Source organism: Triticum urartu, chromosome 6 (assembly GCF_003073215.2).
Source record: "Triticum urartu cultivar G1812 chromosome 6, Tu2.1, whole genome shotgun sequence".
In the NCBI taxonomy this organism is placed as follows: domain Eukaryota; kingdom Viridiplantae; phylum Streptophyta; class Magnoliopsida; order Poales; family Poaceae; genus Triticum; species Triticum urartu.
This window is the reverse complement of record NC_053027.1, coordinates 159,480,425-159,496,193: the sequence shown is the minus strand read 5'-3', so window position 1 is coordinate 159,496,193 and position 15,769 is coordinate 159,480,425. Positions and strand designations below refer to the sequence as shown.

General features: G+C 48.9%; 1 protein-coding gene across 1 annotated transcript; it reads left to right on the top strand.

The window, feature by feature from the left end:
• The first annotated feature begins 6,069 nt into the window (after positions 1-6,069).
• Positions 6,070-8,456, top strand: LOC125517556 (protein LYK5-like). The gene has a single exon (XM_048682757.1). It carries the CDS (start codon positions 6,319-6,321, stop codon positions 8,329-8,331), a length of 2,013 nt encoding a protein of 670 aa, XP_048538714.1. The 5' UTR covers positions 6,070-6,318; the 3' UTR covers positions 8,332-8,456.
• The last annotated feature ends 7,313 nt before the right edge of the window (positions 8,457-15,769 follow it).

Here is a 15,769-nt window from a genome sequence, read left to right as displayed (position 1 = left end):
CAGACATGACCGAGACGTTCTCCAGTCAATAACCAACAGCAGGATCTGGATACCCATATTGGTTCCCACATGTTCCACGACGATCTCATCGGATGAACCACGATGTCGAGGATTCGATCAATCCCGTATACAATTCCCTTTGTCTAGCGGTATTGTACTTGCCCGAGATTTGATCGTCGGTATCCCGATACGTTGTTCAATCTCGTTACCGGCAAGTCTCTTTTACTCGTTCCGTAACACATCATCCCGTGATCAACTCCTTGGTCAGATTGTGCACATTATGATGATGTCCTACCGAGTGGGCCTAGAGATACCTCTCCGTTTACACGGAGTGACAAATCCCAGTCTCGATTCGTGCCAACCTAACAGACACTTTCGTAGATACCCGTAGTGCACCTTCATAGCCACCCAGTTACGTTGTGACGTTTGGCACACCCAAAGTATTCCTACGGTATCCGGGAGTTGCACAATCTCATGGTCTAAGGAAATGATACTTGACATTAGAAAAGCTTTAGCAAACGAACTACACGATCTACGTGCTAGGCTTAGGATTGGGTCTTGTCCATCACATCATTCTCCTAATGATGTGATCCCGTCATCAACGACATCCAATGTCCATGGTCAGGAAACCGTAACCATCTATTGATCAACGAGCTAGTCAACTAGAGGCTCACTAGGGACATGGTGTTGTCTATGTATCCACACATGTATCTGAGTTTCCTATCAATAGAATTCTAGCATGGATAATAAACGATTATCATGAATAAGGAAATGTAATAATAATCAATTTATTATTGCCTCTAGGGCATATTTCCAACAAATTCACCCACCAAAGTATGTATAGACGAAATAAACAAATGAAATAGTAATAAAATATTTCGGCCCCTTTGTATTAGAAACAAATTGTAACTAACTAAATGTATAGTGATTTGGTAATATCCTGTTATGGTATAGAAAATTATGTCGCATCCATGGATCAAAATAAATCAATGGAGGGTAGTTGATCATACCTATGGATGAATTCCATGGCAAAGTCATCAATGGCATTGTTGAAGAAAATGGATGATGTGCTAACCGAAGATTTTGATGTTGTGATGCACACCTTCGGCTTAATTGTTTGTTGCTTCCATTCTTCTCTTTCTTCACTTTTATTGTACTTATTGCAATAGAAGCATGCACATCCTTTTTGTTATGATTGATCCTCTTGGGAACCCATGCCATGTTCTTCTATGTCAGCTCTTGTGCACTAAGATTTTGTAATTCTCTCTTTTGCCAATACGATAAACCGAGTGGGCATCTCGGCTGTGATTCTGTTTTGACCAATGGAAATTCCTTTTTGGCCTTGTGCACTTTCAACTTCTTTTCTTCAGATTTGGCACTTTGACTCTCAATAATTGGTTGCTTTGTCTCATTGCCTTTAGTAGCCAATGTCAACACTTTAATTGGCTCTTTATTATTTGAGATCAAATCTGAAGTAGCACACTTATGACCATCTCTTTTCACGTGGTAAACTTTCTTTACCACCTCTTTCTTCTTCCTTGAGCTCTGGACCGATTCCTTATGATTGAAACAGTCTTTAACATGTGATTGTTCAAATGTTGATCTTCTCGGAGCTACATAATATTGGTGAGATGGTTTAAAATAAGATGAACAATGTGCTCTTGTATCATACATGTACCATGAAGGATATGAATCTACATGAGCATAGGGAGGCATCCACGGCATTGGCATTGGCGGCCCAAAATAAGGATATGAATATGTTGCATTAAAATTATCACTTTGCCAATACCGATTGCGCCTTGGGGTGATCTTGGTTTCTTTGCATGATTTGGCCGATAAGCATTCTTCTCTTCACTCTTCTTTTGATATTTATCCAAGAGTTCAGCGAAGGTGATTTTTGATCTCTTACACTTGCGCTTATTTCGGCCTATGTTTTCTTTCAGTTTGCTTCCATCGATCATTGGATTTTCCTGCTGCCCCCCAGTCCTTGGCGTCTTCATTGTAGCTTCAATGGAATTCTCGCCCTCGAGATTATGTTCATTGTGCTCTTCGACAACTTGATTACTTGAAAGCTCGATCCCATCACCTGTAGTTTTTACCTTCTCTTTAAATGGATCGTCTTGAAGCAGCCAATGCAAAAACCTTTTGCCATCAGGACCAATTGGAATAGACTCGTCATCTGTTGGTGTCTCAACAAATTTTAATTGCCCTTTATCAATGGCCGATTTAACTATTTGACGAAACATGTTGCAATCCTCAAAACTATGCTTGAACGAATCATGCAACTTACAATACATTCGTCCTTGGATAGATGGCTTGACATGGTGATCAAAAATTCCAATGTAATTATTTTTCAATAACAAATCAAAGATTTGGTCACACATGTTTGAATCGAAGGTATACCTTTTGTTTTCTAGTTGATCTTGTTGTGAGAACGGCTTTGGAAGTTAAGCAAATGAATGGTTCAGATTTGGCACCTTCCCATTCGGCTATGAATTCTCTTTCACATTCTTTTTCCAATGTCTTTAAATAAGAAACTATACTAGCATCGGTTTTCTCAAAATATTTTAACCTTGGCTTTAAATTTCTGAAATCAAAGTAGTTAGAACATACATGTCTTAATTGAGACCATGCGTAAGCCAAGTATGAAGCAAGCAAAGCTACCCAATTAGATATGAACTTTAAATAAAGCAATGAGAAAAGCTTTGGCTGCAGTAATAAGTCACTATCGGTCTCATTGAATGGTACAATATATTGACCGATATGCTTAGTAACAATTTTATTGCTAACAAGTAAATTGCCTATCTTCATTGGTCTTTGAAAATTACTTATGAGAATATTTCTTATAGATGCATCAATAATGAAGTTGCGACCAAATCTGAAAATAGGTAAATTACTCGCTATACATACGTTTTCAAATACGTTGGGAGAGCATGATGGTGGTGTGACTTGAACAATATCTAGATTCGTCTTTGGATGACTCTCCAACGCATTTTCATCATCTTTTTCTTTATTCCGTGTATCATTACCTTGAAGATCCTTATCAGCCGAACTTTGTTCGGCTACTTGCTCTTGTGCTTGAGGCTTGTCAATTTCTACGGCACGGAACTCATAGGGAAGGAAGTAGGTTCCCTTAACTTCAGAAAAATCAAGCACAGTCGTTTTGCTATGCTTCCCATGCCCTTTCTCAACAATGTTTGCCTCTTTGGATTTGATGGATTCGGAATCTTTACTACTTGATTCGGCTTTTTCAACCGAAGCACTTTTAGTTTCCGAATCATCATTCTTTTCACCGGTTATATCAATTGGCAACACTTTTTTTCTTTGAGCTAATTCCCTATCAATTCTCCCTTGGCGAAGTACTTGCACCCTATCGTGCAAAGCTTTAACTCCCCTCTCAATCTCAGCCCGCTCTAGATTAGTTTGCCTCCCAATGCTTTTAGAATCTTTCGGCAATGAAGTGTTAGTGTTGCCGAAATTTTGCAATTGTGTAGGGGGTGTATAATATGTTGCGGTACTAGGTGGAGGTGTATGCACTGCTGTATAACCATGTGCTCTTTCACCAATTCTATCAATGCATGTAGTTTCATCTTCTTGCAAAACTCTAGCCTTTATTGCAGCATAATCAGGAAACAACCCATTTTCATATTGTTGAAGGCAAAGAGCACTAATTCTCTTGTTTTGTGCCAAGCTCTTTTTTAACGCAGCCACAACCGCTTCTGGAAGGGATTGCTCCGCAATACTTTCAGATTCTTTCGACAATGATTCGTGAGTGCTGCCAAATTCTCGAATTGCGTAGAGTATGCATTATATGCTACAGTGTTTGATGACGGCACATGTGTTCCTGTAAAATTTTCACTTATTCGGCTATGACCATGAAGATGCGGGGCCGAGTTATAAACATCTACAGTTGCATACGGTGCTGAAAAATTACTAACATGAGATGTAGCATATGATGGTTGAGAGTAACCGGCCGAATAGCTAGTAGTAGCATGTCCAATTCTCCCATCCATCGGCAAGGTTGGATTCACGTACTGCAAATTAGTTGCCGATGAATAAAAAGGTGAAACACTTTCTTCTATGCTATTAGAAATTTTAACATGAGGTGTTTCAAATCGATTAACCGAACCCATCATGTTGTTCATTGGCATATGGATTTGTGGGGTTGCCGACGCATGAGGTTAGGATACATAGGTGCTATGTTACTAGTATCATAAGAAGTTGAAACATGTAAATTACTTTGAATCGGCCTATGCACATAATTAGATGCATTATTGAAAAAACTAGGGCTGACCGATAGAGTATAATCATTGAACGATCTAGTAACATCATATGATTTATTTGCATCTACGGTAGGGAATTGGGTATTCATATTACCTTTGTAGATTGCAAACCCTAGATGACGATCTCTTTGTAGCAAGAACGGGCCGGAGACCGTTCAAAGCTTCGTCCCCAGCGGAGTCACCAAAAAGTGTGTTCGCACATGAACACATCACGTGTACCCTCGACACCGGGGGTGATGCACCGTAGCTCACGTCGAAGGAGTCTCGCCGGAAGCGCGATTCGCAAGACGATCGGAGAGAACTTTTGAGGACTCGAAACCCCACACTCCCGGGAGGGACCCCATCGGGGCGCGCGGTGGCTATGGGCTACCCTAGGTCGACCTGATCGCCCCTAGGGCCTCGAGGTTCGCCGCCCTGCAAACGAAGAACGAACGAAGAACGAGGAAGAAGAAGAACAAGGGAGAGGGATAAGGGTAAAGGTAAAAAGTGATATATTGATAGATCGATTGTGTGTTGTTCAATCGGCCGTCACCCCTTACATATATGTGAGGCGACTGGACTTCCCGTACAAGAAAAAGACTCAAATCACGTCCAAATCATCAAAAGTTACCCTAACTCGGACTACGAGGGCCGGAACTTCTGGGCTGAATTTATATCAAGTATCCCTCTTGCACTGAATCTGCGGGTCGCATACTACTTCGGATGACGATGGTCCCAAAAGAAAAATTGTAGATCTTGCAATGGAGAAAAACTCTTCAGTTGATCACTTTTTCATCCGAGGTCATCTTGATGTCGAAATCGGCCCCGCAAATCTGCAAATAATATTAAAATTCTAGTTTTCGGGACGCACCGCGTGCAAACTTTCGGCTTTGTCCGGAACCTCCCCGGAAGTTTTGCCCGAAACTTCCGGGGCAAACTTATGCAACACACTGTTTTGACTCTAACTTTTGCATACGAACTCCGATTTAGACGTTTTTTTATATCGAAATCGATCCTCTTGATGAGATGAAGACAATCCGTGTAGAAACATTTCTCATATGAGGCAATCTTGGGGGCGTAATCAGCCGAATAGTGTTCTGAATACAAAATCTGAGTACTTCAAACACAACTTCGGCCTTAGAGATGAGACCGGATGGCTATGGCCCAAATATAAAAGTTTCTCCTTTTGACGATACGGAACTTTTTCACTTTGAGCACTTCTCCATTTGAGGCTATCTTAATTAAGTTTTTGGCCGTGTCAAAATCTGGTGTCAACAAAGGTGCTACCCTTGTAACCCGAATACGCTTGCTTTCTATCTATCAATAGAATGATACGCATGTTGCGTATTCGTGGAAAAAAAAAGTTTGTTCACATCCTCCCTTGAAACTGCCTTAGGGCATGTACAATGGTGCTATCTTAGGAGTGCCACGTAGCATTAATGATGAGGTGAAGGAGAAAAAACTCGTAAGAAAAGGTTTGTCTTCTTTTATTTAAGATAAGACAAGAGATGATCTTTTAGCACAATTTGTTCACCATGTTTTAAGGAATTGCTGATTATTAAAGATAAGACTAAGATATAACCCATTATAGACATACTTTTTTGTCATCTCTAAATTACATACAAGACTTAAGATAAGACTGTCTTATTAACCATGCGGATTTGGCGGAGTATTGTCGGGAGCTTTCTCTGATCCACATGATGGTATCCGGCGTGTCTTGCAGCAGTTGCCCGGCCGCGTCGACCAACGCTCTGTACATCGCGAGAAAATCGCGAAGCGGATCCTGGGTGCGGCCGTGGGTACATCGCCAGAAAACCTGGTCCCGTGGGGTCCTTTTTCCGAAATGGAAGACTCGAAGACGAGCGAAAAGATTGACTCCTTACGCCGTTGACCCATCTTCTAGCTCCAGCTGCAGTCTACGCTCTGCAGCAACCACCCAGTGGAAAGAAGATAGCAGAGCCACCTATAATTCCGTCCGTCCATCGTACCGCCGCATACCCGGGCGAGAACGCCAGCCACAGTCCCACACTCCCACCCGGATCCGTCCCCCAAAGCAATGGCCGCTCCGCCGCGCAAGCGGGGGCTCACCTTCCGCACGGCGGCGCTCGCGCTCCTCGCCGTCCTCGCCGTCGCGCGAGGGCAGCAGCAGTACGAGGCCAACGCGCAGACCAACTGCTACGGCAGAAACGGCAGCTCCGTGCTCGGCTACACCTGCAACACCACCGCCGCGGCCGCCCCCTGCGCCACCTACGTCGTCTTCCGCTCCTCCCCGCCGTACTACGGCACGGCCGTCTCCATCTCCTACCTCCTCGGCTCCGATCCGGCCGCCGTCGCGGACGCCAACGGCGTTCCCACCGTCTCCCCGCTCGCCGACTTCCGCCTCGTGCTCGCGCCGGTCCCCTGCGGCTGCTCTCCGCGAGGCTACTACCAGCACAACTCCAGCCACACCATCCAGTTCCGCGGCGAGACCTACTTCATCATCGCCAACAACACCTACCAGGGCCTCACCACCTGCCAGGCGCTCCTCGCGCAGAACCCCAGGCACGGCAGCCGCGACCTCGTCGCCGGGAACAACCTCACCGTGCCGATCCGCTGCGCGTGCCCCTCGCCGGCACAGGCCGCCGCCGGGGTCAGGCACCTGCTCACCTACCTCGTCACGTGGGGCGACAGCGTCTCGGCCATCGCGGACCGCTTCCGTATCGACACCCAGGCTGTGCTCCAGGCCAACAACCTCACCGCTAGCGAGATCATATTTCCCTTCACCACTCTGCTCATCCCGCTCAAGAGCGCGCCCACGCCGGACATGCTCGTGTCACGGGCGCCGCCGCCCGCACCGGCGCCACCGCAGGCACAGCAGCCGCGGGCGTCTGGCAGCGAGAAGTGGATTGCCGTCGGGGTCGGTGTTGGTGTCGGCGTTCTTGCGCTGGCGGGCCTTCTTGGCCTGATGCTGTTATGTGTTCGCCGGCGGCGGCCCCGGCCAAGCGTTGGGGAAAGGGGCCGCGGGAGCAAGGTGGTTCTTGACGTGCCCTCGTCTGCGGATTACGACGCTCTTGCCTCCGGCAAGCATACATCGGCAGCTACGATGACCTCCTCATCTTCATCAGCGTTGGTGTCCAGCGACGCGCGCGCGGCGGTGGAGTCCCTGACCGTGTACAAGTACTCGGAACTCGAGAAGGCGACGGCAGGATTCTCGGAGGATCGGAGGGTCAAGAACGCGTCCGTGTACCGCGCGGAGATCAACGGCGACGCGGCGGCCGTGAAGCGGGTGGCCGGCGATGTGAGCGGCGAGGTGGGCATCCTGAAGCGCGTGAACCACTCCAGCCTTGTCCGCCTCTCCGGTTTCTGCGTCCACCACGGCGACACCTACCTCGTCTTCGAGTTCGCCGAGAACGGCGCGCTCAGCGACTGGCTCCACGGCAGCGGCGCCACCCTCGTGTGGAAGCAGCGCGTGCAGGCGGCCTTCGACGTCGCCGACGGCCTCAACTACCTCCATCACTACACCAACCCGCCGTGCGTGCACAAGAACCTCAAGAGCAGCAACGTCCTCCTCGACGACGACCTCCGCGCCAAGGTGTCAAGCTTCGCGCTAGCGCGGTCGGTCCCCATGGGCGCCGACGGTGGCGACGCGCAGCTCACCCGCCACGTCGTGGGCACCCAGGGGTACCTGGCCCCAGAGTACCTGGAGCACGGCCTCATCACACCCAAGCTCGACGTTTTCGCCTTCGGCGTCATCCTCCTCGAGCTGCTGTCCGGGAAAGAGGCGACATTCGACGGCGGCGACAAAAGGGGGGAGACGCTGCTGTGGGAGTCCGCGGAGGGGCTGGTCGTCGACGGCGAGGACGCGCGCGGCAAGGTGCGGGCGTTCATAGACCCGCGGCTGAACGGCGACTACCCGCTGGACCTCGCGGTCACCGTGGCGTCGCTGGCGGTGCGGTGCATGGCGAGGGAGCCCAGAGGGCGGCCCTCCATGGAGGAGGTGTTCGTGACGCTGTCGGCGGTGTACAACTCCACGCTGGATTGGGATCCCTCGGATTGCGGCAACTCTCGCTCTTCGATCGTGGGGAGATAATACTGCAGAGCAAAATCACTTGATGCGTAATCTGTTGGTGTAGCGAGAGTTAAGAACCAAATGTACAGTAGCTTTTCCCCATCCGTGTAACGACTTATAAGTAATGGAACTTTTTTTTAGGTAAATGTCGCCGCTATTATTAACTCAAACAAAGTTTGGAATCTCGTCTGTGATCACGCCCAGAATGCAATCTGGAGGTGACCTAAGCCACACCTTACAAAATTCTCCTACACCAACTTTTGCTAACTTATGCGCAGCAATATTCGTAGAACACCTTACCCACAAAACACGGAAATCCTCAAAAGTTCGTAGCATGGTCTTGATCTCCTCCACCCAAGATCCAGTCGCTGCCAAGTTCCTCTCTAGGCTATTGATCATTTGCACTAGAGCCTGGCTGTCCAGCTCTAGGTGAATTCTCTGAACATTGATCTCCATAACCACTAAAAGAGCTCTCTTACATGCTTTTAGCTCGGTAGCCTCGACCTCCACGACATGAGGGAAGAAGTGGCATGCTCCTGCAAGAAAAACACCGTTATAGTCTCGAAGCACCACTCCTCCTTCACTCTTGCCTCCGAACTTTGATGTAGCACCGTCAGTGTTGGCCTTGACCCACCCCTCCTCCGGCGCCATCCATCGCTGCACTACGGAGGGTTTGGCTGCCTGGACCGGTTTCTCATGAACCTCCCGCCATTCTCTCATAAAAGAGCAAACCCTCTCTATTATTTCATGTGGTCCATCAATTCTCTTGCCATTCTTTGTCTCATTCCGTGCCAGCCATATGGCATAGACTGCATGGATTATCGCCTCCCGCTCATCCACCTGAGCCTTAGCGGTCCATCCAAGCAACCAATTAGCCAGTTCGCTCCGGGAGCCTGTGAAGCTCGGCGGGGCTGCCACCATGACTCCCTTTTCCGAACGCAACTGGTTCCAAAACTGGACTGAATGTTGGCAAGACCAGAATCTGTGCATGATAGTCTCCTCCCGTCCACAAACGACGCAGAACACTCCTGGTTTAATTCACCAACGTAGCAGCTCCGCTCCTACAGCTAACCCATTCCTTATGACTCTCCACATATGAATCTTGGCTTTATTTGGTGCGCTGGTATCCCAAAGGCCCAGGTACCCTTGATGTTTGTTAACTGAACTTGTTGATTTCGGCTGTCCGGTTTTCAGCTTGTTCATGGTCATTCTCAGATGACAAGCCGAGCGCATCGTGAAGACCCCATTCTTCATGTAGTTCCATGCAAGACAGTCCTCCATCGCTGACCCACCTATAGCAATCTGCTTAATGTCTAAGGCATCATCCGGCGAAAACATGTCATCAATTATAGTGTTGTCCCATGCGTCGCCAGCAGTCACCAAGAGATCGGCCACCTTAGTTACCCCCTGTACAAAAACAGCTCCGAGTGGCCGCATGCTTCCGCTTCTCGGAATCCAGTTGTCGTAGTGTATATTTATCCTTGTTCCATCACCAACCCGCCAAACAAGGCCCTCTCTCAATAGATCACACCCATGAAGTATACTCCGAAAAGTGAACGATCCTCCCGAGGGGTAAGTGGCCGACATAATCGTCGTATCCGGGAAATATCTCGCCGTAAGAACCCGAGCACACAATGACATTGGGCACTGTAGAATCCTCCATGCCTGTTTAGCCAAAAGAGCTTGGTTGAAAGCTTCCAGATCCCGGAAACCTAGGCCTCCATCCCGCTTGGCATCACACATCTTCTCCCAAGAGATCCAATGCACCTTCTTATCACCATTTGTTGCCCCCACCAGAATTTTGACGAGATAGAAATCAGGTTCTGACACATTTTCTTTGTGAGGTGGAAACAACTCATAGTATAAGTTGGTGTGGCTTGGAGTACGGATTTTACGAGTACCTCCCTCGCGGCCTTTGATAACCCCTGGCCTTTCAATCCATTGACCTTACCCTTTGAGCACTCCGTTACATATCTGAACGTACCATCCTTTGATCTCCCAACCAATGTGGGGAGACCCAAGTATCGCTCACCTAGTGCCTCATTATGAACACCAAGAATATTTTGCAATTGTCCTTTCACACCATCCTGAGTGCCCCTGCCAAAGAAAACAGAAGATTTCTGCAGGTTAATACGCTGACCCGAGGCCTCCTCATACCGCCTAAGAATTTTCTTCAACTCCAACATATTATCTGATGATCCCTCAAGGAAAACAATACTGGCGAACAATAAGTGAGTAACATTGGGGTAAGTGAGTAAATGGAACAAAGGACTAGTAGTGCAGCAAAAATCAGCTAAAAGAAACCTACGACAAAAATTATGGCATGGAGGTAGGGCTGGAAAAAAAGCTCGAAGCTCGCGAGCTAAATGAGTAGCTCGTGACTCGGCTCGAATCGACTCGAACTCGAAGAATAACGAGTCGAGCCAAGCTTTAGTTTAAAATCGTATATAGAACAAGTTAAACGAGCTGATCTCACGAGTACTCGTGTAACTCGTTAGGCTCGGGACAAAAGATTAGCCTAGCACCGTACATTCCAAGTGCACAACACAATGCCTAGACATTCAAGGAAATTACAATTGTTTGGTCATGTATATGTTACTAACTTGCTGATCATTGTGGTCATGTACAATTGTTTATGGTCAATGGTCATGTACATGGTACTGACTTGATGGTACGTACTGACAATTGTAAGTTGAACTCGCCTACCATTGTTCGCGAACATTGTAGATGTTTAATATGTACATTTTACATTCCCAAGTAATCAATTTTATCATATTCATAAGTTTTTGTGTTCATACCATTAACAAGCTTAACAAGCTAAACGAGCCAGCTCGCGAGTTATACGAGTCGAGCCAATCTTGGATTCGAGCTCGTTATAGTAACGAGTCGAGTCGAGTTAGCTCGTTAATGAAACGAGCTTTAGCGAGTCGAGCCGAGTTGGCTCAACTCGGCTCGAATTCCAGCCCTACATGGAGGCAAATTTTTATTTTAGGTGTGGCAGTACTATTAAGAGGTAATCTGCATAATTACAAATCAGTTGCTGGATGCTCAGACCATTGCACATGGCTGCTACGAAGCCCATCATGGCTGACTCTTTCGGTTGAATGACAGGCGGCACGTGCAAATTTTCGCGGATGTAGGCGGCCCCATGCTTCCGCTGCATCTACATCCGCGAAAATTTGCACTGGCATTTGTCCACGAATAAGTTTAGTGTTTTGATCCTTTTTGCGAAAGTTAATTCAGATTTGACTCTGGTTTGAATTTTTTCGATATCTGACCCTTTTCCTATGACCGGGGTTGATGGCGGTAGGATCGCACGTCCTGTCGTAAAAAATATAAGTATCACGCACCTACCGTCAGGCACCTCGACGGTAGGGTTACACAGGCTACCACCAGTATTTGATGGTAGGGCTGCACGGCACCGACGTGGATAAATTGCCTACCGCTAGAGACTTTGGTGGCAGGCTGGTATACAACATAGGATCCTCTTACTGTACCACTAGGGGATACAAAGCTACAATCTTTTTGAATGTTTCCAAATTCCTACTTGTCATTAAGGGGTATAAGGGCATCTCTAACAGACTCCTTAAAAAGACACAAACTATAAAAATCCGGTGACTATATGAGTTTGATCCGTTTTTGGGCTATACCATAGTCTGTATAGTTGCCTGGCCCGTAAATGATTTTACGGTGGCTCGCAAACCGCCCCCCGGTATATCTACGAGTTTGCGGTGAGTATACAGGGCGAAACCCTATACCCGCGCCGCCACAATCCCCCCTCTCCCCTCTCGATTTCTCGCCATCGATGACTCGAATCGGCCACCACACTCCACCATGTGGTGCGGGATGTGAAGCTCGGGCCACCGCTCCGGCGGTAGCGACAACCGCGAGCGGCAGCGGTGTATCAAAGCCGACGGCGGGAGGAAGCGAGCCGCCCGGAAGTACACGAACCGCGGCCTAGAGCCACCGTAGTTGTTAGTGTCAAAACCGGCGGATCTCGGGTAGGGGGTCCTGAACTGTGCGTCTAAGGCGGATGGTAACAGGAGGCAGGGGACACGATGTTTACCCAGGTTCAGGCCCTCTTGATGGAGGTAAAACCCTACGTCCTGCTTGATTATTCTTGATGATATGAATATTACAAGAGTTGATCTACCACGAGAGCAGAGAGGCTAAACCCTAGAAGCTAGCCTATGGTATGACTGTATGTTGTCCTACAGACTAAAACCCTCCGGTTTATATAGACACCGAAGGGGGCTAGGGTTACACAAGATCGGTTACAAAGGAGGAGATATACATATCCGTATTGCCTAGCTTGCCTTCCACGCCAAGTAGAGTCCCATCCGGACATGGGACAAAGTCTTCAATCTTGTATCTTAATAGTCCAACAGTCCGGCCAAAGGATATAGTCCGGCTGTCCGGAGACCCCCTAATCCAGGACTCCCTTAGTAGCCCCTGAACCAGGCTTCAATGACGATGAGTCCGGCGCGCAGTGTTGTCTTCGGCATTACATGGCGGGTTCCTCCTCCGAATACACCATGGAAGAGTTTGAATACAAGGATAGTGTCCGACCCTGCAAAATAAGTTCCACATACCACCATAGAGAGAATAATACTTTCACAAATCTAATCTGCTGACACGTTTTGATAGTATGACATCACTTCATGGCCCGGTTATTATTCGAACTGCTTTTTCACAACCAGCTCCGCACATATCGCGAGGCGGTTTTCTTGATACGTCTTGTCAAATCAGAGATCGTGTTCCCCTTATCACGGGATTCTCATCAATACGGACGTGGGTAACCCAACCACGCCATCAATTGCGGCGCCTGGGGAATAAGCGGTTTTGCCAGGCAAGTGGGGAGACTCATCGCCTCCTCCGCCCTTATAAAGGGACAAAGATTTACTTTATACACCCACGCCTTCTTCCTTCTCGCTTACCCATTCCCGCACACTCGAGCTCTAGCGCCCAAGCTCGCGTTATTCTTCTCAAACCACTCCAAGCATGTCTGGAGCAGGAGGCAAGTGGATGGTTTCCTCCGTCACGGAGGAGAACATCAAAAAGTTACGGGAGGCCGGATACCTAGCTGCGAATATCGCGCACCGGCTGCCAAATGCGGGGCAGATCGTCCCAACGCCCGAACCCCATGAGAGGGTAGTTTTTCTTACCCATTTCGTCCGCGGACTGGGATTTCCTCTCCACCCATTTGTCCGCGGGCTCATGTTCTACTACGGGCTGGATTTTCATGATCTGGCCCCCAACTTCATCCTCAACATCTCGGCGTTTATCGTCGTGTGCGAGGCCTTCCTCCACATCAGGCCCCACTTCGGCCTATGGCTGAAAATCTTCAATGGCAAACCGAAGGTGGTGGGTGGCCAGCAAGCAGAATGCGGAAGCGCCATGGTGGGCAAGATGCCTAATGTCACCTGGCTCGAGGGTACCTACATGGATACCATAAAGGGGTGGCAATCAGGGTGGTTCTACATCAGAGCCGCGCTACTCCAACTGGGTGGTGGCCCCCAAATTTCAATCCGGAATCCCCACGTGGCTCACCTCCTGGAAAAAGAAGGGCCTATCTTGGGGTTCTTCGGTAGAGCTGGCCGGACTCCAGACCTGCATCCAGAACATGGCGAACAAGAAAATCAAGCTCTTCAGCGTGGTCCAGGTTATGCTCTTCCGCTGGATCCTTCCGTGCCAACGACGGGCATTTGTTTTGTGGGAGTTCGACTCGGCCCAGCACCAGATGCTGCGAGAGCTCTACGACACGATGCACGAGGACATCTGGAGGGTGTTGTTCAAGGGCGTCGAGATGCCTCCCTCCCTCACCGAGGACCGCGGACTTAGCGCAAAGAGCCGCGCCCATCCGGTAGGCTTTTATATCTCTCAGGGTATTTATGTGCCCTGGTTTGGTTATGTGCTGGATCTAAGCTTTCATGTCATTAACAGGACTGTATAAAGATAGTGGAGGAGCTTGATTGCCCAGCCCCCCTGCCCGAAGATCCTGCAAACGCTCTTCTAACGAAGATGCTGACTCCGGCACCTTACGAGGTGCCAGAAAAGACGGCCAAGTAGAGGGCCACGGGGACCCGAAAGGGTCTCCGGTGCATGGTGGTTCTATTGGACTCATCGTCCGATGAGTCCGACACGCACTCCTCCCATGGAAACGAGGAGGAGGAGAAAAGTTCTCCCCCCAAGCCGGGGGAGACAAGAAAAGGAAGGCCGACCCATCCGGGGAGGCCGAAGGGTCAAAAAGGGAAAGACCCTCCCTCCGGACTGTGCCACGACGGCCGCCGACAGCGGCGATGAGTGGCTACCCAGGGACAAGCCCCTGGCGAAGTCGTAAGTGTCCGGACACCATAGTACTTCATGGTATGTTTTATTGTACTGCCTTTGCTCATGTCGAACATGATTATGCAGTCCGGCCTGAGCTCATCTTGACGTACCCTCGTCGAGCGGCTCTTTGGGCTCGTCGGATATGAACAGCGGTTCTCCTCCGATGGCTTCCACCCCTCGCCCTACAGACAACGCCGAGGTGGTGTCTCAAAAGGCACCGACCCAAGGGGAGGTGATCCTGGGGGCGCCTCACGGCGACCTCCCGGACCCTGAGTACCAAGGGAGAGAGGCTCCTACGGGCTTTGAGTTCGGGCCCCAGCCGGACACTGCGCTGGAACCTTCGATGGTTCCGGACTCCGGCAGGCGGTCCCCCATTAAGGGGGTCCAACCATCCATGTTGATGTCCTCTGTCCAACCAGAGGCACCAGACAACTTGCTGGAAGTGCTTCACAGCGCTTCCATCGATGAAGAACACCACACTATCATGAGTGCTGTGGTCAAGAAGGTTCAGTCCGCCAAAAATAGACTGACCGAAGCTTGCGCCAGTCTCTTAACAGGCTTTGAGGTAAGCATTCAAAATATAAAAATATTACCGCATAGATAGTAGCCCCTGATGCTCTGTTCGGCGTTCGCGAAGAAAAGCCGAATAGAGTATCAAATGATAACTTAGGAGTCTAATTAGAGTATGTCTATGTGTATGTGCAGGATTCCCTGCTGGCCACTGCCGCACGTACTGCGGAGGTCGCTGCGCTGAAGCAGGCCCTGAAGCGGTCCGAGGACGAGCTCGGCCTTACCAAGGTGCAGCTCGAAGAGAGCAAAGGTAAGATATACCCCAGTTTATATAGTTAAAAAGAAGTTCGGTGTAAAGTAATAGGATCATCATGAACTTTTCAGTGGCCACGAGTGAGGTGGAGACCCTGAGGAAGGCGTTGTCCGTGGCCGAAGACAAAGCAGCCAAAGAACACATTGAACGGGAGAAACAAGAAGCCCGAGTGGGCGAGGTACATCAAGAGCTCAAGCCTCTCGCAAAAAAGCACGAGTCCTTGGAGCTTGACTCCAAGACGCGAGAGTCCAAGCTCGTGCAGGCGCTTGAAAGTATCCTGAGCGCCAAGGCTGAAGCCCACAAGGC

What these genes read in the sequence shown, in the direction of transcription:
- LOC125517556 (XM_048682757.1), top strand. Translation starts at nt 6,319, where the DNA reads ATGGCCGCTCCGCCGCGCAAGCGGGGGCTCACCTTCCGCACGGCGGCG.